Genomic DNA, 23,396 nt, shown 5'->3' on the forward strand with positions numbered 1-23,396 from the left:
TGTCTTGTCAATCAGACCCCCTCCTCCCCTATGAGCTGTAGGATGTAAACCGGCTTTAGTCAATTTACACCGGGCTACCTCCATTCTGGTTGCACACCAGAAGTCAATATGAGCACCGCTACTTCATGGTTTAACACAACTTTTAGTCAGCTCTCGGGAGGTTATTCCCCAGCTTCTATAAGAGACAGGTGACTCCAACTTTCTTTCCAGATCGCTATTAGATCCATATGACATGGAGGCGGAGCAGCAACATCACCTCTTCACAGCAAGCTTCTAGCAGCAAAGCAATATTAGCAGCTCTTCTGTCTATGCCCAATAGACTCAATCCCATAATACAGTTAAAGGGGTTGTAAAGGTTTTTTTTTTTAAATAGTTCACTATGCACTAGCTTAATGGAACCCAACATAGCTTTACCTTTGATTTCTTTCCTAACCCCCCCACCCCCCTTGTCTGAATTTTTCAGTTCCTGTTCCTCCTCAGAAAGCTGTTCTGGCTGACCAACCATGGCTTGGATGGTGGAAAGCTTACTGAGGAGAAACAGGAAGTGAGAGATTGACAAAGAAAAAAAAAAACCACTTTAAACCCCTTTAAGACAAGCACCCTTAACTTGACTAAGTCTTTCGGGGGGGGGGGGGGGGGCGGTTTAAAAAAGTCAGGATGCAAGGTGCCCTTAGCTTCCTTCACATTAGTGGTACCAAGCATGCTCTTCAGTTCCCTTATCACAATCAGGCATGACTACAGTCTGGGGCAAAGACTGTTACTTTACCCAATATCCCCATTACTAGCAGAGGCAAGCTTTACAGTACCCCCATCTCAGCTTGCTGAGAAATAAACTTCAGCCATCAAGTAGCCAATAAAGTCATTAGAAATATGAGGCTAGGTTTGAGAAAGCCCAGGATGGACAAGAGCAAAGCTAAAGTGGCTGAAGTCAGGAGATAAGCTTACCCCCAGCCAAAGTTCCGGCTAGAGGTAATGCACCTCCTGGCAATCTAGTGACGAGACAGCCCTAGATTTTAAAGGGAACACAACACTTGTACATCAGTTAATAGCTACACCTTCATCAAGAGGTCTGTAGCCCTTCCTGTTGTCACAACCCTCTTATAGGCAAGAGGGACACCATGATTCAGTCCCCCAGTCAGGGCCACCATCAAGGGGGTACAGGCAGTACACCTGTAAAGGGCCTGTATGGCAACCCCTTTTTTATAAAGAACCCCCCTGCTTCTCGAATTCAGGCGGCAGCCCCCCCCCCCCCCAGTTCTCTGCTCTAGGGGCCCATGCATGAAGATGTGTAAGGGGCCCCATAATTCCTGATGGCAGCCCTGCCCCCAGTCAGCTCAAGGTGAACAAATTCTCAGTGGCACCACTAACAGTTTGACAAATCCCTTTACATCAACTAAAGCTGCTTGAGAGCAACTTTAAGCATTCAGGCTTTTAACATGATTGGGCCAATACATACATAACCAAACTGAGGCAGGATAATAGCCAAGTTAGCAGGTAAAAGTCCTATCCTAGCCCATTTTGAAGGATAACCTGTTGTGTATTTTTTGGGTGGGAAACCATTTGACCAGCATTAATTTCAAGCAACAAAGCCAATTTTAGGTCTTTCAGGAACCATGTTGGGAATAAAGCTATGAGACAGATTTAGAAAAATAATTTATTTAAACATTTGCAGTTTTCAGGTTACATGTTTGACTCCTGCGGTACATCCACAAGCCTAGAACAGCAACAGCCACAGACCCAACAACCCCAGCAGTTGCCAGCGCTCTAGCCAGGTCCAATGCGGAGTAATCTGATGGATCAGTACCTAAGAGAAGAAGGAAAAAAAAAAAGTGTAAGTCTTGAATCTCAACTGAAGCCAACCATCCCCCCCCCAGATTGATTACCTTCTAGTTTTAGGATTGCTTTATCATCCACAGAAACAAATGCAACAGGTCCTTGAGAAGTCACTGTGTTCTTCAGAGACTGAAGTTCAGCCATTCTCCCTAAAAATAGGATCAAGTTTAAATTCTATAGTAGATATTCTTTAAAAAGCGAGTCGTGAAAAATCCAAGATTCTGCCACCTGAATATAAAATACTCACTTCTCTTTTGACCACAAGAAACCACACAGCTGTCCCTGGCAGATGGAACACAAACAGAAGCACTGCAGTGGAAGTATACCTGAAGGCAAGTTTATACACAATTAAATCACAGCAAAGCATTAGATAAAGAGACATACAATACGTTGTATTCATTTACCAGTCCTTCAAGGGCAAGTTGGGTGGTGGAGTCCACAAACGTGAAGGTGCTGACCAAAAAGCGCTGGTAGTAGCTTGGTATAGGTACAGCCTGTGAAAGAGCTCCAACAGGAATCAGCTGGCTCAAGTAGTTGTCTCCATTAAAAGGGCAACTGAAAAGCCAAAAGACTGGAGAATTGAGATCTGCACAAGGTAGATGGGATAACTTCCATTCTACAGATTCCATTACTCACCTGTCAAACAAGATGGGCCATTGAGGAAGGGGTATAGGATCTGCAGAGTTGGTAGCCCAGCAGTCATTTAGGACAAGGACCAGGTTTGGATCTGTTCTGCCGATGATACGAACCTCCAGGTAGACTGGGTCTCTGAGCACTTTGACCACAGGGTACTGGGCATCAGTGTAGTATGAGGCATAGTCGAAATCTGCATTACATAGCGAACATGTTACACAAGGGCAACAATTTTCTCTTTATAAAGTTCTTAAGTGGTTGGTTCATGAACCCCATGAAAGGAAGTCCCTTTTACTAGACAAAGGAAATTCTTCCAATAAACACACATCTTATCCCTGGGGAAGCCAACCCTAAGAGGAAGGCACAAGGCTTTATTGAACAGATGAAGAGTTTTACATCTAAAACTGAAAAACATTTTATGGAAGAACATGCAAGTCATGTGATGGGAGTTGACACCCAAGAGGTCCAGATACAAATGTTACTTTTTTAAGCAAGGGTGTAAAAAAAAAAAAAAAAAAAAGTGTTTTGGGGGTCCAAGTGCCCCCTTCCATCAGGGCTTGACTGGCAAACTAGAAGTAAACTGAACTACAAGCAGTCCTTAAAGCAGCTGGTTTGGAAACCTACATATGCAAGTCATGACTTGTGAAGTCATGATGGACCCAACAAGCATAACATCTGATGAATAAATTCCCAGATGCAGACGTTAACAAGAGGCCAGTTAGCATGCCAGACTGGTAGCCGATCACTTGCTTTGAGATTATGCCATTGTCACACCCCTTTGATGCAATACCACAGACTGGACAAGTTACATGGCCCGTTTTGTTAGAGGTCATGTCCTTTATGGCATTTTAAGGCAAAGGAGTTAAATGCCAAGTGAAGCTACCTGGTACTTCTGGGAATGGAAATGTTCCAGCCATAAGCACCATCGCATGTCCATAACCCTAGCTAAACTACAACAGTCACCCATTCGCAACACATTGCAGCTTTTGTTAATCCAAGAGCCAAGGGAAGCCAGCATGAGCTACTAGGGAATTCATGAGGCAGAGAACAGGTTAGCAGTAAGAACTAGGCTGCCATCACCACTTTTCATGTCAATGTTTAGTAGCACTTTAATGGAACCAGCGAGAACCTCCCTCTGGTAGAGCTCCATGTTAGGATCCGAGAACAGCTACTCTGAATGACCGACAGGCATAATAGGGTTTTGGAGTTGAGGCACAGCTTTGAATCTCCACCTTCCTCAGGTGTTACTAAACATACCTTGCCCCTTTCCGTGTGTAGCACCCTGATGTTAGGCAGGGTTGCTAGCAAGTTTACCTGCAGGTATAGTTGCCTTGGCCAATTGAGTGATTCCACCCCATTTCTGGAATTGCTGCGCTTCACTAGATGGCCGGGTATCTGGTGACATTAGATAAAACCAGGGCATTGCAAGGACAGATTAGAACTAGATGGGGCATCTCAGCCATGGGCAGAGATCTTCTTGGGTCCTTAGACCTACTGGGAGAGCCCATTTGGGTGGAGTCAGGTGATTGAGTTCTGTGCCATCTGGACAAGCTGTCTGGGTGGACATGTGCTGCTAGGCCAGAGTCTGAGGGCTTCCCTGGGGGACATCTGGCTGCTAGGCCTATTCAGAATTGAGTAGGGTTGGCAGTGCAGCCATAACTGTTCTGCCAGCCTGTTGCCACTAAAAGGACCAACCACCTTATTACCAGCGAGTAATGAAAGTACCAGAGCAGTATTCTCACCAACCAGGGACGGTAAAGAATTGGGGAACTTCAGCAGGTATCAAGCCAGCAGAGGTGATGCCTAGAAAGCAGCCTTTTGTGCCAAGCTGGGGACCCAGTAGGCAAGCAGGGGCAGGGCTGACCCTATGATGGGACCGGGTGGTACCAGGCAGCACACTGATGCCCACCAACCCGTTCTGCCAGCTCCGCTACCCAAATATTGATGTCCTTTTTCCCCCCCACAAATAGAGCTTTCTTTTGGTGATATTTGATCACCTCTGCGCTTTTTATTTTTTGTGATATATATATAATTTTTTTTTTTTTATTTAACTTTTTGCTATAATAAATATTCCCAAAATTTAGAATAAACTTTTCTTCAGTTTAGGCCAATATGTATTCTACATATTTTTGGTACCCAAAAAAAAAAAGAAAAAAAAAAAAAACCTTAGTTAGACTTACCGGTAACGGTATTTCTATGAGTCTTTCAGGACAGCACCTGGAGAGAGAGCGCAGCTCCACCCACTTCCCAGGAAACACTGCAGTCAATGCTATAAATTCCGCCCCCTTCCACCATGGCCTCAGTTGTTCACGAGTACCTCCGGCCACGCTGAAATTAGATAAGCAGAACATAGAAACTACACACATTAGCATATATATATATATTATCTTTAATAATAAAAGGGCGGGTTATCGGTGCTGTCCTGAAAGACTCATAGAAATACCGTTACCGGTAAGTCTAACTAAGGTTTTCTCACCTCGTCTTTCAGGACAGCACCTGGAGATAACCGAGTAATTACTCTAGGGTGGGACCACCGCTTGCAGGACTTTCCTGCCAAAAGACTGCTGACAGAGAGCAAATCCATCCTATAATGACGAGCGAAGGTGGAAAAGCTCGTCCACGTTGCCGCTTTACAGATGTGTTCTGGTGAAGCTCCAGCCCGTTCTGCCCAGGAAGTTGCCACCGCCCTAGTAGAATGGGCCATTACTCCCGGAGGGGGATCCAAACCTTTAGCTTTGTATGCCTCATGGATAGCCATGCGTAACCATCTAGCCAGAGTACTTTTGGAAGCCCCATGCCCCTTGCGGGATCCTGAAAACAGAACGAAAAGCGAATTCGCCTTTCTGTACTTGCTAGAGACCTCTAGATAGCGTCTAATGCATCTCCTGACATCTAAGGAATGGAATTCCCTCTCCTTCGGACAAGAAGGAGTTGAACAAAAGGTAGGTAACACTATTTCCTGCGTCCTATGAAATACTGACACTACCTTCGGAAGAAAACTCGGATCAGTTCTTAATACTACCCTATCAGGGAAGATTGACAAAAAAGGCTCCAAAACGGAAAGCGCCTGAAGCTCGCTAATTCTCCTTGCTGAGGTGACCGCCACCAAAAGCACCAATTTTAAAGTTAGAAACTTTACAGAGGCGTCTACCAGTGGTTCGAAGGGTTTTTGAGTCAAACCCCCCAGGACCACTGATAAATCCCACTTGGGGAAAAATTTAAACGGGGAAGGCCTAGCCCTGGCTAAGGCCTTAAAAAATCTGATGACATAGGGCTCTAGAGATAAACGTCTCTCTAGAAACACTGACAAAGCCGCCACCTGCGCCTTCAAGGTGCTGGCTGCCAGACCCTTATCCATACCGTCTTGTAAAAACTCCAAGACGGAACAAGTATTCAAAGGAGAATAATTTTTAACTTCACACCAAGAATTGAAAACCTTCCAAGTCTTGAAATAGATGGCCCTCGTGACCTCTTTCCTACTACTAAGTAGCGTATCTACCAAACGTTTGGATAGACCCTTCCTGCTAAGAATTAGCTCTTCAGTAACCAGGCCGTGAGCCTTAACCGACTCACGTCTGGATGCAGTAGAGGGCCCTGAAAAAGTAGATCTCTTCTGACTGGTAGAACCCAGGGGTCTTCTACCGCCAGTTCCAACAGACTCGAAAACCAAGGCCTCTTGGGCCAGCACGGGGCTATCAGGATCAGAGTAGTCTTCTCCTCCTGAAGCTTCCGTAACACTAAGGGAATGATCTGAACCGGGGGGAAGGCATAGCACAGGCGGAAGGGCCAGCGTTGAACTAACGCATCTAGACCCTCTGCCTGGTCCATTCTGTTTAGAGAGAAATAAGCCGGAACCTTGGCATTGGACTGGGCCGCGAACAGGTCTATCTGAGGAGTTCCCCACTTGTTTACTAGCTCTTGGAAGACCTCCGGGCATAAACACCACTCCGATTCCAGAACCCTCGTCCGACTTAAAAAGTCTGCCAGCATGTTTAGGCTGCCTTTTAGGTGTACTGCCGATAGGGAAGCCAAGTTCGCCTCTGCCCAGGACAGAGTCCGTAGGGCCAGACTGAGGAGTACTCTGCTTCTCGTGCCCCCGTCTGGAAACATACGCCACTGCTGTGGCGTTGTCTGACAGAATCTGGACATGCTGGTCCAGAATCAGCTCCTGGAAGGCCCTTAGCCCTAACCAAATGGCCCTGAGTTCCCTCCAATTGGAGGACCTTCTGGACTCTTCCTTCGTCCAGGATCCCTGTGCCATCTGCCCGTTCAGGTGAGCACCCCATCCCCACGAACTCGCGTCCGTAGTTAGGACCTTTGTAGTGAGGAAGGACCAAGACAGACCTAGGCGCAAATTTGCCTGGCTTCTCCACCACCAAAGTTTCCTCTTCACTGAAGACGGAACTCTGAATCTCTTCTCTAGGGATTCCCCATGGGTCCAATTCTGAAGGATCACCTGTTGCAGGCCCCTTGAATGGAGACGAGCCCACTGCACCGCCGGAATGGCGGCCGTGAGTAAGCCCATTGTGGACATGGCTGAGCGCACAGAAATCGGCACATTCGTCTGAATTGTCTTCACCGCAGCCTGAACTTTCTCTATCTTTTCTTCTGGTAGAAAGATTTTCCCCTGAACAGAGTCTATAACGTATCCTAGAAAGACTATCCTCTGGGAGGGCACTAGACTTGACTTTTCTTTGTTCAGGATCCAACCGAGCCCTTCCAAATGAGCCTGGGTCCTCCTCAGGTCCAGGAGAAGCTGCTCCTCCGACTTGGCGAACAGCAGGAGGTCGTCCAAGTATGAAATTATAGAAATCCCCCTGAGCCTTAGGGGTGCTAAGGCCTCTGCCACCACCTTTGAAAAGACTCTGGGAGAGGAGGAAAGGCCGAATGGGAGGGCTCTGAATTGAAAATGTCTCACTCCGCTCTCTGTACTGATGGCTAGGCGCAGATAGCGCTGGGAGGAAGTCCTGATCGGGACGTGCAAATATGCATCCCTTAAATCTATTGATGCTAGAAAGCACCCCAAGGGAAGAAGCTTTCTCACCGAGTATATAGAGTCCATGCGGAATCTCTTGTACCGGATAGCTAGATTCAGGACTTTTAGGTTTAAAATTAACCTGAATTTGCCCGACGGCTTCTTTACAAGGAATATATGGGAATAACAGCCCTCCCCCTGTTCTCTCTGGGGAACTGGCGTAATCACCCTCTGTTGGAGAAAATCCTCCACTAATGTCAGCATAGCCTGAGACTTCCCTTGCTCCCTGGGCAATTGGGTCACATAAAACCGCGACGGTGGTTTCCCCGAAAACTCCAGTGCGTATCCCTCTGCAATCAGTTTGAGCACATACGGACTGGACGTCGCCTCTGCCCACTGTGGAAGGAAGGCTTGGAGCCGACCACCCACATCTGGGAGACCGTCACTGGGGCAGCGAAACACCCCAGGCTTCCCGCGGCCCCTCTGGGACCTCCAGGGTCTACCACCCTGACCTCTTTGTGCCTCCTTAGGACCCTTGGCTTGGAAAAAAGGACGAAAATTTTTCTTGGGCCCCAAATCTACCTTTTTTAAAGGAAGAGCCTTCTTTCTATCCGCCGTCCTATCTAGGACGGTGTCTAGTCCTGTGCCAAAAACCAAGTCTCCTTCAAAAGGTAACCCACACAGTTTCAGCTTAGAGGCTGTGTCCCCCTGCCAGGTCTTAACCCATAAGGCCCTTCTGGTTGAATTTATCAACGCCGAGGATCTGGCGGAGAGCTTCACGGATTCAGCCGAAGCATCCGCTATATAGCCTACCGCTTTCATAAGGACTGGAAAGGACTCCAAAAGCTCTCTACGAGAGGTACCGGCCTCGATGTGACCCTTGAGCTGATCCAGCCAATGCTCAAGGTTTCTGGCCACCACAGTGGATGCCATAGCTGGTTTAAGATCAATCAAGGAGGTATCCCAGGCTTTTTTGAGCAGGCTATCTGCTCTTTTATCCAGGGGATCCTTAAGGGCACCTGTATCCTCAAAAGCTAGGTCCGTATTGCGGGAAACTTTTGAGAATGCTGCATCCAGTTTAGGCCTTTTATTCCAGGCCTGCGTTGGATCCTCATCGAAGGGAAATCTCCTTTTCAGAGATTTAGAAAAGGGTGCCTTCTCTGGGTCCTTCCATTCTCTTTTAATTGTCTCAGACAATAATTTATGTACCGGGAAGGTACGATGTTTTACCTCATCCAAACCCTGGTACATCCTGTCATGCAATGACAGCCGAGTCGCATCTTCTTTAATGTTTAGGGTAGAATGAATTGTCCTTAATAGGTCATCAACCTCCTCTAAGGACAATTTATAGCGTGAGGAAGAAGTATCCCTTTCTTCTTCTTCATCCTCCGCCTCTGATCCTGAAATAGCATTTTCAGGTTCCTCCTCGGACTCACTGTCTAACCTTCTAGATGTGGAGGGGGTACTGGCCCTGGCCTTAGATCCTTTAGTCGGACCCTTGTCCAGGAAGGAGCGAAAAGACTGGAAAGTCTGGTGCAACTCCTCCCTAAATGAAGAGAGCAACTCCCCCGTTCCCTTGACGATGGTCTGCTCAGAGGCCGAACTAGTAGAGGCTTCCCCCCTGACAATCTCCGCAATACAAGTTTTGCATAAAGGTTTGGTCCAGTTCCCTTTAAGGGAAGCTTTACAAGTAGCACACCGCTTCTTGGAAGGAGGAGGTTCTACCACTTTAAGTTTTTCTTTAACTTTCTGAAACGACACAAAGGACAACAACGCTATGTTTAACCTTTGTACGCCAGCCAACAAAACACACAAGTGCACACAGCTAGTGAACAAATAAAAACCAGCACCCATCACCGCTGTACCAGAAAACTACACGCACCCACAGAAGTGACTAGGGTGAGTGAGGCAGGCTCCCCTCCCCCGAAGGGGCAGAAAAGAGGGACATAATACCCTGGTACATTGACCCTCGCTGGGTCTCCTACCTGGGCCGGGCTGGTGCTTGTGGCTCCTGCTCCCGCCACCTCCGCTGCGTCTTCTGGCTCCATGGTCCCAGAACGCTGCGGGCGTGCGACAGCTCTTTTAAATCTCCCGGGTTCCTCTCGCCGCTGCGAGACCCGGAAATAGCACCGCCGAGGCTCACTCCCCACCCGGAAAGGACGTCACTACGCCCTCCGCTCCGGAGCCTCGTATGCCGGAAGGACGGCACCTGACCGCCCCCCCGCAAGCTACGATGCCCGGACTAAGGGAGCGGGACCTCCAGCAGCCTCTGTCCTCGCCGGACCGAAGAGGAGAAGCACCCGACCTTCACCCGCGCGTCAGGGGAGAAGTCGGGTCCGCCTCTGGAGGATCACCTCCTAACCTAAAACACCGGTATGCTCAAACACAATCCACCTTCCCCGCCTGGGGAGAGAACAGCACACCCCTGGTTCCCTGCAGCGCTTCCACCATGGCCGGAGGAAACACTACAACTGAGGCCATGGTGGAAGGGGGCGGAATTTATAGCATTGACTGCAGTGTTTCCTGGGAAGTGGGTGGAGCTGCTCTCTCTCCAGGTGCTGTCCTGAAAGACGAGGTGAGAAAAAACACAATTAGCGTACATTGATTAGTTTGCGCAAAAGACATTGTGGCTGCCGGCAATTCACAGATCCCTTTATACTCCTGGATACATGTATAGAGCCATGGCAGGTCCTTTTATACGCCTATATGCATGTATAGAGCCATGACAGGCCCTCTTTATACATGTATAGAGCCATGCCAAGTACTCTTTATAGTCCTATATACATTTATAGAGCCATGACCGGTCCTCTTGACATTCCTTTACATGTAAAGAGTAATGACAGGTCCTCTATATACATGTATAGAGTCATGACAGGTTCTCTTTATACATCTATAGAGCCATGACAGTCTCTCGTTATACTCTTTTATACATGTATAGAGCCATGACGGGTCCCCTTTAGTTATCATGATATAAAATAATGAATGTGGGGGCCTTTTGGTTGGCGTGATTTTTTTTCTGGGGGGGGGGCAGCATTTCATTCTTGGTCCCAGGCAGCACAATGTCTTGGGCTGACACTTGAGGAAGATACTCAGTGAGAAGGTTGGAAAAGCTCAGGAGATCCAGTGGCAGTGGATCAGTAAGTCTGGGAGCTCAGAGCTACAAGATTGACTGTAGAGAAATTACAGAAGCTCATTACAACTTGTGTTAGAAACCATTACTTTAATGGGGCATAGCTTACTCCTGATGCCAGGACATTATCCACATATGAGCCCCCCCAGAGTATGAAGGGCAGTAAACTGGCCCTTGGTTTAGAAAGTTGGTGACCCCTGCATTACACCAATGGGCACTAGCTAGAAGCAAGCCAATATGCTTCCACTAGTCAAGCTGAAGTTTTATTCTCACCTTGTGCAATCCTCATCTCCAGCTCAAGAGGACCAGATGTACTGACAGGAAGAGGTGGTGGCAAAGTGTTGACTGTAAAACTCAGCAGGGGCACAATACCAGTTTGAATGAAGCTGCACTGCACAGTCACCCTAAAGAAACAGTACAGGATTAGATGCAGTGTGCACCCCCCCATTCCCATCATGTACTACAGCAGGATTGCTCATCTTACCTCATTGTACTGTCCCTAGTAATAGAAGATCCTTGCCAGGTCTGGATTTGTCTACCAGCTTCAATAGTAGCTTCATAGTTCATGGGACCATTGGGCACCTGGGTGAAGAAAAGTGTGATTCCAACAAACCAGGATAGGTAGTCAATGACATTTTTAAAGGCAATACCACCCACCAGAAGTGCTTACATCATATAGAAATAAAGTAGCTTTTTGTACAGCACAAGAAACCTACAGAAGTGTCTGTTAAGTAGGTTTTAGATAAGCACAGGAGTAGGGTTGATGGTGCAGTAGAGTATTGGAGTGCCAATTAGGCCAGTTCATGAAGGAAGTAGTTGGATCACTCATGAATTGAACAGTCATCCAAAATTGGCTGAATTTCAGCTGGTCTATAGCCAACCAAACTGATGAGAGGCATGGAGGAACTCAGGTATGAGAAAAGATTAGAGGAACTGCATTTATTCTCTTGATGAGATTAAGGGGGGGGGGGACATGAGCAACATGTACAACTATATAGGGGGGGGGTCCATATAGTGAACTTGATGTAGTTATTCACTTTACGTCTATAGGAAAAAGGTCATCTCTAAATACGGAAATGTTTTACAGTAAGCTGTGAAAATGTGGAATAGACTTCCTCCAGAGGTGGTTCTGGCCAGCTCAGTAGATTGCTTTAAGGAAGGTCTGGATTCTTTCCCCAAGTGCACACAAAATAACAGGTACTGGCATTTATAGGTAAAGTTATTCCAGGGGAAAAAAAAAAAAAAAAAAAAAAAAAAAAAATTGCCTCTCTGGTGGGTGGGGGGGTTGCCCCGGAAGGAATTTTCTCCCTTGCTGTAGCAAATTGGATCATGCTCTGCTGGGGTTTTTCTACCTTCCCCTTGAAGAACTGGGTATAGTATTAATATATGGCAGGGATATGCAATTAGCAGACCTCCAGCTGTTGCAAAACTACAAATCCCATCATGCCTCCGGGTGTCATGCTTGTGGCTGTCAGACTCTTGCTATGCTTCATGGGACTTGTAGTTCTGCAACAGCTGGAGGTTTGCAAATTGCATATCCCTGGTATATGGGATGGTTTATTTATTATGGTTGAACTAGATGGACTTCTCAACCTGACCAACTATGCAACTTTGCTGGACTGACTCAACCCAAACAGGGGCCTGCAGGGTGGTCTATGGACACTGGCTTTTATGGGAATGCTACCGAGGAGGGAACCCCCACAGCAAAGACTAGACAGAAGATGTGAATATGATCAACGCAAAGAAAACAGATCCTGGGTCACCTGCTATAGTCCAAGGCAGTGATGGTGAACCTTGGCACCCCAGATGTTTTGGAACTACATTTTGCATGATGTTCATGTACACTGAAGTGTAGTTGAGCATCATGGGAAATGTAGTTCTAACACATCTGGGATGCTAAAGTTCACCATCACTTGTTAAAGGTGTTAAGCAGGTCTCATTTGTGTACATTTCATTGTTAATCAAGTCACCCATTGTCTGATCATCTCTTGGAGATGTGACCACTTATTTTATTGAACGATTGTGGGAGGTTTATGATAATGTGCATTATACATTGTATCCAGGAGTTGTGGGCTTGGTGCTGGATATCTAGGTGGGCACTGTGTCACCTGGATGGCGAATTTAATTTAGCTTAATGACTGTTTGCTGTTACATTCCTGTTTATAGTTTGCATTGTGAGGGTAATGTGATCAGATTCTACCTGATCTGGGCTATAAATTGTGCAAATTGTCAATAGAGTTCCAGTTTTCCCAAGCTAGTATTATGGGTGCCCACCTCATCCCTTTAACCCCTGGAAAAAAAATAAAGTTCTAAGGCCAATTTAATGCAGATAAGGCACCACGTTTAATTACCACCTTTGATCAGCCACAGAACCTGTGTAGTTCATATGTGTTCGGTTTGAAAGGGATGAGGTGGCAACCCTAGTGCTCAGCTATAACACCTGGTTCCAGACTGGAGGAAGATGTATACTGAAGGAAGCACCCAAGCTGGGTGCCGACAGTTCCATCACAATGATCTTTAGAAGCAAAAGGTGCCATCATCCTCACCATTTTGGGCGAAAAAGCTGAACCAATATTCACCTTTACCAAGTGATATCACAGCCTAAAGACCAGATCTGTAGCCAAGAGTTTATAAGTTCCAAGAACCTCAATCATCAGTTCTAAATGTCTCAAATTTCATATGCAAAATAGAAAAATGTGCAAAGGTTAGCCCTGCTAACACCATAAGGGTCAGACTGCTATATTCAGGCTGTATTGCAATACCTACCTGATATGCTGTGGCGCAGGATAATGGGAATCTGAACACTACAAAGGAGTCACTGGTATCTTTGGTCAGTCCACTGCAGGAGTCCAATCCAATCACCCTGACGGAGTCCAGAAGCAAAGATGGCACGGTCAGTTCACTGGACACGGCAATCACCATGTTGCCATCAAATCTGCATTGTGTGGTCACTGTAGAACACAAGATTGGGTTGTCACCATGTAGACCAGATATGAAATTATTGAGTCGCTGATAACATGCCCACTGCAGTATTTATGAATTGCCTAATCCAACTTGCATCTGTACAGGTTTGATTGCAGAAAAGAGTGCAAGACCTTCTACGGTCTGCTCTAAAATGTTAGAGACACCCAGAGGGTTGCCCATTGTACCCAAAAAAGATCAAAGTGTGGCTTAGAAGAAAAAAAAAAAAAAAAAAAAAAAAACACAGACACTAGTACTAGTTTGCTCTAAACACCATTGTTATAACAAGTACATTCTAGACTGGGCTTCAAGTTTCTCAATTATGAAATGAAAAAAATCAGATCATTATGTTTTTACCTAAAGACTGGCCATAGTATGTTCAGGCCAATATGGCTTCCCAACTTTAGTGCATCAAGCAACATCCTACTTACACTTGTTGCCAAAGTAACAGGGCATTGTAGCATCGCCCGGGGAGTAGCAGCATCCCATTGCAGCACAGGAGTCACTGGTTACAGGTGTGTCAGCACAGGACAGTTTGTCCTCTTTAGCTATGGCAGAGCAGACATCAGGGCTGGGGGCATCCATGGCTTCTATACAAGGAGGAAGAGTGTATAACATGCAGTACATTTAGATTTTTCTACAGTTAGGACTTCAGAAACAAGACATACCCCGTCCCAGTAGCTCCCCCCCCCCCCCCAAAGTAATGAAGCTACATTGTGCTTTTGTCCCAGGGGACAATGCAGATTCCCATTTAGAAGATTAGACATGTTACCATTCTGTATTGGACATCTCTTCTCTGCCTTGTATTGGTCAACAGCACCATCATCATTTTCTTCCAGAAGCAGAACCATCATATAATCCCCATCCTAGAGAAAAAATAAAACCCAGTACGCATTACACCAGGGGTCTCCCAAATTCGAACACAAAGGGCCCGTTTTCTTCCTTTCAAACTTTAGGGGGCGGCGGTCAGTGGGAGTAGACAATGCCGAGGAATTGGTGGAAGCAAACGAAGCTGTAGGCTTTGTGGTCACTGGGACGACTAGTGTACCAAGGGCCACTCAGCCTGCAGACGGGTTTGGAGACCTCCCTGCATTTCACCAAACCAAGTTGCGTTGCCCCAATCCCTTGTTCCAAAGCCTACTGATCCATGGCTAAACCTCCCCACCTACCAAGGATTCAGGCACTTATTTTATAAGTTAGCAGGGGCTTTCCACTTATAACCAGCACAGGTCAAGCATGCTTAGACATATTTTTTTTGCCAACGAAGGGTTACAGTACTGTCCAATTTGGAAGTTCTCCCTTCACTTCGGTTTTGAAGATGCTACACGTGAATTCTAAAGGGAGGACATTGCCTTCGAAACATGCCACCAGAACATGCGTTGTCATTTGATTCCCCTTCACCGCTTGTTCTGGTAACAGCTAAATGATCTCCCATTGGTGGCAATGGTTGCCAGACAGATGACCCATTAAGGGGGTGGACAATAAACCTAGGCAGTCTTTGCTCTACAGAGCTAATGTTCTGGCTATACATACACTCGACGAATGCATTACTAGCATAGATAAGATTTATAGTTTTTGGATTCTATTGGAAACCTAGATCTTTGAAAGGAGTTGTCCCATGACCGCATCAAAAAGCCCAAGTCAGTGATGTCAGGCTTACCTCTTCCCTTACGTAGCATCCATCATAGGCAGCAGCGATCACCATTGTGTTATTGGATCCATGACTCAGCCAGATCCCACAAGCAGAGTCATTGGCAGGATCCTGAAATTTATCCTGGAAATCTGAACACAAAAAGTTAGTCGCTTACTAAAGGCACATTATGCCAAACCAAGTGTCATTTACTTCTGAAGTCAGATTAGCACAAGATTGTTAGGACCAACCAAATCATGAAAATGCTTCGTTAGACAAACAGTTAAAGTATAACTAAAAGGCACAGTGGTTAGCACTTTCACCTAGCAGTAAAAAGGGTTGCTGGTTTGAATCCCAACCACGACACCATCTGCCTGTGTGGGTTCCTCCAGGTACTCTGGTTTGCTCACTCTAAAGACATGCTGGCAAGTCAATTGGCCCTAGTTTATGTATGAATGTGCGTTAGGGTAAGGTGACCAGATTTTTAATATGAAATCCGGGGACATATTTTGTTTTCACTAGTAATGGTGGCAATCAGCGACTCTCTGCCTGTCACCTGCCTCACATACCATCAAGTTTTACTCTCTGGGCCCCGGCTACTACTGGGTGGGGAACGAAGGAAGATCACTCCGCCAAGGAAGGGAAGGAGATAAACAGGAGGCTGGCCGGGACTTGAGCCAAAGCAGAAGAACATGCGAGCGGAGCCGAATGGGCATGCACCCAAAATGGAAGAAATACTCCCTCTGACCAGCACATGATCATCGGAAAGGGGCACAGATAACGGAAAACAAATACACCCCCTAAGCTAGTAGGAATGGCGGAGTGGAGATGTGCAGTTCAGATTTTTTTATTCGGCACTGACTGTTTTTGAAATTGCCCCAGCCCTTGTTCAAATCCAATCCGGGGACAAACTTTGTCCAGGGACAGTGTCCTCAATCCGGGGACTGTCCCTGGAAACCGGGAATGTCTGGTCACCCTATGTTAGGGACCTTAGGTTGTAAGCTCCTTGAGGGTAGGGACTGATGTGAACGTACAATGTATATGTAAAGTACGACGTTAATTGACTGCGCTATACAAGTACCTGAAATAAAACGAAAGTTTTTGTACAGAGTGGAGAGGGATTAGAACACCTGTCTGTTAGGATTCACCCGCTTCCATTTGTCCTACATATTATGATCATTGAAAGTGAAATTATAAGTGCAGAATTGTGGGTTGTTCCCAAACGCGAGGGGGGACACTAGTTCTGGTGACCTGGTGGTCCAAGGGATTCCCCTTCACTTCCTTTGAGATAGAAAGATAGAACACCCCCCCCCCCCCCCAATGGAGCCATGATTAGTTTTGATTGAGAAATTACTTTGAAACCCTGGAATTTCCAGCTGAGGGCATCTTGAAGGGGTTGTAAAGGAATTCACCCCCCCTAAATATTTTCCTTTCCCTTAGTGCAGTCCTCCTTCACTCACCTCATCCTTCTATTTTGCTTTTAAATGTCCTTATTTCTTCTGAGAAATCCTCACTTCCTGTTCTGTCTGTAACTCCACACAGTAATGCAAGGCTTTCTCCCTGGTGTGGAGTGTCGTGCTCGCCCCCTCCCTTGGACTACAGGAGAGTCAGGACGCTCTCTATGTTGCAGATAGTTAAAGGAGCCGTGTGTTAGTGGGCGTCCTGACTCTCCTGTAGTCCAAGGGAGGGGGCGAGCGCGACACTCCACACCAGGGAGAAAGCCTTGCATTACTGTGTGGAGTTACAGACATAACAGATCTAGGCCAGAAGTAACCAAATAGGAAGGTATATTTACTTTACTACATCCCCCCCCTCCCCCAAATAGTAATGTTGGCCGAACGGTTTAGTTATATGTAGCCCATTGGCCATCATAGCACATTTACTGTTAAATTCGGAGTATAGGCAACATTTCAGATAGAGTAAGGGAAGGTTATAGCCCCTGTCAGTTTTTTTGCCATCTGTGTCCCATTAGGGAGATTTCCCTTTACTTCCTGTTCATAACAAAAAAAATAAAAAAAATGGCAGTGAGGAAACACCTGCAAATTAATGGAATCCCTTGGGGACCCCCAGGTCACACGAAATTGTGTCCTCTTTGGAAGATTCCACCCCCTTACTTTTCTGGGGACTACCAGGGCTCCCCCCCCCCTTAGAGAATAGGTGCAGGAACTCCCTCCTGAGTCACCCCTTGTGTCCACCCCCGAGCACCATTCCTTGGTTCCACCCCCGAACACCATTACATACATTCAGAGCTAGAGGTGACAGAACTGCGTTCCTGCTGAAAAAAATATAATATATATATATATATATAAAAGCCCTGGGGACAACCCAAGACTTTGTTTTACTGCGCTGCAGGTAGAAGGCATAGGCACACCATCCAGCCCTATCACCATGAATCATGGGTAGGGCAGACCATTCATTGCAAGGGGGTGCCCCGTCTCTCCCCACTTCCCATTTTGTGGTACAGGAAGTGAAATCTCTCCAGTGGGGTAGATTGGTAAGGGTGGGAGGAATAATCTTGAATTCCACTTTATAATAAGGAGGTATACCCATCCAATCACTAGATCTTTATTATCTCAGGACATTGGCTACATTCTAGTGCAGATCCTGGATAATATCACACCGATCCCCATTCATCATGTGCAATTTCCAACCTTAAACCACAATAAGTTAAATATGAAAGAAATAAAAAAAAAGGAAACAGACTTACCCAACACTTTGAGGGAAGAGGTGGCCCCTTCGTTGGGCATAGAAAAGGACAATTCCATCTTGTCCAGAGCACAGTGGAGGAGCGAGGAGCTCTCAAAGTGTCCATTGGCCTCACACAGCAACCAGGACAGACTGAAGCTCCACAACAGCAGTGCTAAGCCCATTCCTGTCCTGGAAGATCCCATCTTGATGATCACTTGTAATCCTGACCCTCAGCCCTGACCTGAGATTTATACCCTGGAGAGAGGGCGGGGCTTCAGTCTGATTGGTCAGGGACTGCTATGCACACAGGTGATCCTTATACTTGCAAAGGTGGCCGAGAACTGCTGATTGTGGGTCTCTTCATACCAATCAAGGCTCATGTTCTGGGATGATTAAATAAAAAAGGAGGCATCATTGGTTACTTTGTATTTTTTCCTTTTTTTATTTGTATTATATTTGTTGCACTTTTTTTTTTATATGTCCCATAAATGTGCAAAAATTGGGGCTGATTTATGAAAACTGGAGCAAAGAAAGAAAACAAAATGGGTCTCTTCTCCAGAGCAGCCAATAATCCTCACCCAAGAGATCAGATTTGGGTTTAGCTTCCAGTTTCCAATGTCCGGCCCTCAGGCTCCATTCACATCTATGCATGTTGATTTTGAGCGTTTCTGCGGTGCTTGCTGCGTTTTTTGGACACACGTTTTTACCGTGATTTTGCTGCAATTTGCATTTTGTTTCTATTTATTTTTTACACTGTATATATCTGGTTGCTAAGGAGGGGGCCTGATTAGAGCCATAGGCTCTAATAAGCTTCAAAATAGGGTGGGCTCGGAATGCAGAGCATTGCGCTCGGAGCTCACCCAGGTGTGTTAGAGAGCAAATTAATATTTATTTTCTAACGCTGACCCACCTCTCCGCCAATCAGGAAGCGCGGGTCTGATACCCATCACCTAATTGGCTGACAGTACAGGCAAACCTATTAGATGCCTAGCAGGAGGAAAGAAGGGAGGCGCACGGTGGAACCATGGAGGACACTGCTCGCAGCCGTCACCCGTTGCCTGACCTGCCACCAAGATGGGGTAAGTGCCGGTCAGACAACGAGCAGGCGGGGGGGGGGGGTGCTAGTTAAATGGGGCACAGTGGCTGCAATTGATGGAACAGTGGCAGTGTTTTATGGCACAGTGGCTGCATTTGAGGGGCACAGTGGTTGCGTTTGATGGACACAGTGGCAGCGTTTGATGGGCACAGTGGCAGCGTTTGATGGCACAGTGACAGCGTTTGATGAGCACAGTGGCAGTGTTTGATGGGCACAGTGGCTGCATTTGAGGGGCACAGTGGCTGAGTTTGATGGGCACAGTGGCTGAGTTTGATGGGCACAGTGGCTGCGTTTGATGGGCACAGTGGCAGCGTTTGATGGGCACAGTGGCAGCGTTTGATAGCACAGTGGCAGCGTTTGATAGCACAGTGGCTGCGTTTGATGGCACAGTGGCAGCGTTTGATGGGCACAGTGGCAGCGTTTGATGGGCACAGTGGCTGCGTTTGATGAGCACAGTGACAGCGTTTGATGAGCACAGTGGCTGCGTTTGATGGGCACAGTGACAGCGTTTGATGGCACAGTGACAGCGTTTGATGAGCACAGTGGCTGCGTTTGATGGGCATAGTGGCTACGTTTGATAAGCACAGTGGCTGCGTTTGATGAACACAGTGGCTGCGTTTGATGGCACAGTGACAGCGTTTGATGGGCACAGTGGCTGCGTTTGATGGCACAGTGACAGCGTTTGATGAGCACAGTGGCAGCGTTTGTGAACACAGTGGCTGTATTTGATGGGCACAGTGGCTGAGTTTGATGGCACAGTGGCTGCGTTTGATGGCACAGTGGCAGTGTTTGATGGGCACAGTGACAGCGCTTGATGGCACAGTATCAGCGTTTGATGGGCACAGTGGCTGCGTTTGATGGGCACAGTGGCAGTGTTTGATGGGCACAGCAGCTGCGTTTGATGGGCACAGTGGCTGTGTTTGATGGGCACAGCAGCTGCGTTTGATGGGCACAGTGGCAGTGTTTGATGGGCACAGTCAGCCGCAGGAGCTCCGCTTTAAAATTGTGAACACTCATGGAATGATGACAAATTATGGTGCTTAAAAATATCTATAGGTGACACTTCATCAGCCTTTACAGCACGGGTGTTCAACCTATGGCCCTCCAGCTCTTGCAGAACTACAAGTCCCATGATGCATTGCAAAGCTGATAGTCACAAGCCTGACTCCCAAAGGCAGAGGCATGATGGGAATTGTAGTTCGGGCAACAGCTGGAGCACCTATGCTTTACAGATACCAGTTCAGAGTTACACAGGAGACCTGGTGATAGAATTATTTCTCTCACTATAATGTCCGTGGCGATATCTCACGTGTGATCCGAATGCTGTTTATGTATGCGTGTGCGACCTACGTATTCATACGGGGGTGTTTTAAATACACTTAAAAAAATTTCATTTTATTACTTATTTTTTTAATCAAACGTTTTTATTTTCCACAAAGATGTACAATTTTCCAACACACAAACATATTTCCATTGTTCAGTACAATCATTCCACGTGTGACATGCGTAGGTAATACATAAAGGTTCCTCGTCAGTTATAGAGACTGTTACCATGTAGTGATTGTTTCTTCGGGGGACCAACATACCGTTTGCAATTATATATAGTTGAAGATAGCGATATATAAGAGACACAGGCCCAGTAGGGCGGCACGTGAAAGATGGAGATGTGCTCTGTAGTGCCACACACACGTGTCTGATGCATTGAGGCACCAATATTTTATTACTTATTTGATTTACATTTTTATTTCCTGGCCCTACCCTGCCAACCTACCAGATTGAAATTTACTGACACAATACTTGATATACTTGGACAGAGGGGTGGCAGTGGGCGTGGTATACTTGGACAAAGGGGTAGCAGTGGGCGTGGTATACGTGGGCAGAGGGGTGGCTGTGGACGTGGAATCCGTGGACAGAGGGGTGGCAGTGGGCGTGGTATACTTGGACAAAGGGGTGGCGGTGGGCTTGGTATACGTGGGCAGAGGGGTGGCTGTGGACGTGGAATCCGTGGGCAGAGGGGTGGCAGTGGACGTGATATACTTGGACTTTGCAAAAGCGTTCAATACAGCTCCACACACTTGGCTCATGTGTAAGGTAAGGTCTACAGGATTGGAAATATCAGTTTGTAAATGGATAGAAAACTGGCTAAAAGACAGAATTCAGAGAGTCGTGGTTAATTATTCTTACTCTGAATGGTCCAAGGTTATAAGTGGTGTACCCCAAGGTTCAATGCTGGGACCCTTACTTTTTAATATCTTTATAAATGATATTGGGTCTGGGATGAAAAGTAAAATTTCTGTCTTTGCAGATGACACCAAGCTATGCAGTGGAATAACGTCCTCACAGGATGTCTCCAATATACAAGCTGACCTCAATGCTCTGTCTAATTGGGCGACTGAGTGGCAGATGAGGTTTAATGTAGATAAATGTAAAGTTCTGCACTTGGGGGGCTAAGAAAATGCATCATACATACTAGGGTGAGTACAACTGGGAGGATCCGTAGTGGAGAAGGATCTGGAGGGATCCGTAGTGGAGAAGGATCTGGAGGGATCCGTAGTGGAGAAGGATCTGGAGGGATCCGTAGTGGAGAAGGATCTGGAGGGATCCGTAGTGGAGAAGGATCTGGGGGGATCCGTAGTGAAGGATCTGGGGGGATCCGTAGTGGAGAAGGATCTGGGGGGATCCGTAGTGGAGAAGGATCTGGGGGGATCCGTAGTGGAGAAGGATCTGGGGGGATCCGTAGTGGAGAAGGATCTGGGGGTTTTGGTAGATCATAAGCTCAATAACAACATGCAATGCCAAGCTGTGGTTTCCAAAGTTCTTTCTTGTATTAGGAGAGGTATGGACTCCAGAGACAGAGATATCATTTTGCCCCCCCTGTACAAATCATTAGTAAGACCTCATCTGGAATTCGCAGTTCAGTTTTGGGCTCCAGTTCTCAGAAAGGATATCAGGGAACTGGAGAAAGTGCAGAGAAGGGCAACCAAACTGATAAGAGGCATGGAGGAGCTCAGCTATGAGGAAAGATTAGAGGAACTGAATTTATTCTCTATTGAGAAGAGATTAAGGGGGATATGACCACCATGTACAAATATAAAAAGCCAAACATCCGCTCGATTGGGGGGGGGGGGGTCAGCTTGAGGAGAACCCGGAGGCAGATTATCCAACATGTCTTGAACGATCTGGTGACCGGAATGCTGACAGGTACACTTTGCGGTCATCCGGTGACCTATGCTAAAATCTACTGGGAGGATTCACTCAATTCGTCCATTCAGCTCATCCAAAGTAATAGGCCTGTGGCAGAGGCCCTAGAGCCGGGTCTGTAAGAGAGACCTGTTCCTCCCAGCAATCTAAAGTGACACTTCGGCTGCCAGGCTTGTGGCAGGAGTCTGTCTGGGGGCACTTCACCCACTCTGGCTAGAGTGGCGACAAACTGTAATTGATACTACGGAGAGCAGGATTGCTCGGTTCATATCCAGGCCTGATACTGCAGAGTTCTCCCTCTTGCTTCATTAACCTCTCTTTCCCTATTTGATGTTGGCCGTGTTGGCCCCTGGAAATAAAGCATTGGAAAACCTTTATTCATTGTCTGGACATTCGCTCACTACTCTATTCTTCAACTGCATCCCTAGACAACACTAAGGTAACTCAATATGCCGATCCCAACAAACCAGAGGCTCCTGCGGGGGTAGCGCTACATAATTCAGAATTATTTTTTATTCTGCACGATCTTTGAAATTGCCCCAGCCACTGTTCAAATCCAATCCGGGGACTGTCCCCTGAAACCAGGGATGTCTGGTCACCCTAATTTATAGCACTGATTGTTGTATACATGACAATGGTCCCAAAATAGTGTCAAATGTGTCCGCCATAATGTCACAGTCCCGATATAAAAAAGTCGACTGTTTGGGTACAACGTTGCATGACCGTGCAGTTGTCAGCTAAAGCGACAGTGAAGAATCTCTGGTCAGGAAAGTGGTACATTTTTCTGGGGCTGAAGTGGTTACATATCCAACCTGGGGGGGTCTTTAGTATGCCTGTAAAGTGGCACTTTTTTTCCCCGTGTTTAGAACAGTCCTGCAACAAAATGACATTTCTTAAAAAAAATTAAGACTCATAACTATAATGAATTGTCAGGTCCCGGCAATAGATAAAATTCATTGAAAAACGGCATGAGTTTCTTACCACCCATTCCATTACCAGGCCATGTGTGTCTTATAATAAGGTAAACCTGAGCCCAAAAAAGTGTGGGGTCCCCCCCAAAATTGATACCAGGCTCTTCGTGTCTGGTATGGATATTAAGGGGAAATTTTTTTAATGACATAGGGGGTATCCCCAAAATCCAGACCCTTAGATCCCACATGAATTGGTAAGGGGGTACATTGTACCCCTACCATTTCACACAAAAAAATAAAAAAAGTCATTTATTATATATATATGATAAAGTCCAGCA

At 46.6% G+C, this 23,396-nt stretch overlaps 1 protein-coding gene across 1 annotated transcript; it reads right to left on the bottom strand.

The window, feature by feature from the left end:
* Positions 1-1,640: 1,640 nt before the first annotated feature.
* LOC120938111 (zona pellucida sperm-binding protein 4-like) lies at positions 1,641-18,116 on the bottom strand. Its single transcript, XM_040351828.1, has 12 exons — positions 17,870-18,116; positions 15,193-15,314; positions 14,305-14,398; positions 13,964-14,122; positions 13,338-13,522; positions 11,056-11,153; positions 10,845-10,975; positions 2,470-2,659; positions 2,238-2,388; positions 2,081-2,159; positions 1,884-1,982; positions 1,641-1,804 (listed from the first exon to the last, which is right to left on the bottom strand). Exons 1-12 carry the CDS (start codon positions 18,051-18,053, stop codon positions 1,659-1,661), a joined length of 1,638 nt encoding a protein of 545 aa, XP_040207762.1. The 5' UTR covers positions 18,054-18,116; the 3' UTR covers positions 1,641-1,658.
* Between the last annotated feature and the right edge of the window lie 5,280 nt (positions 18,117-23,396).

This window comes from Rana temporaria, chromosome 4 (genome assembly GCF_905171775.1).
Source record: "Rana temporaria chromosome 4, aRanTem1.1, whole genome shotgun sequence".
Taxonomy (NCBI): domain Eukaryota; kingdom Metazoa; phylum Chordata; class Amphibia; order Anura; family Ranidae; genus Rana; species Rana temporaria.

What these genes read in the sequence shown, in the direction of transcription:
- LOC120938111 (XM_040351828.1), bottom strand. Translation starts at nt 18,053, where the DNA reads ATGGGATCTTCCAGGACAGGAATGGGCTTAGCACTGCTGTTGTGGAGC. An exon ending in CTCTTCCCTCAAAGTGTTGG is followed by an intron (nt 15,315 to 17,869) that starts GTAAGTCTGTTT and finishes TTTTGTGTTCAG; the next exon opens with ATTTCCAGGATAAATTTCAG. An exon ending in CCTGCGCCACAGCATATCAG is followed by an intron (nt 11,154 to 13,337) that starts GTAGGTATTGCA and finishes TTCTTCACCCAG; the next exon opens with GTGCCCAATGGTCCCATGAA.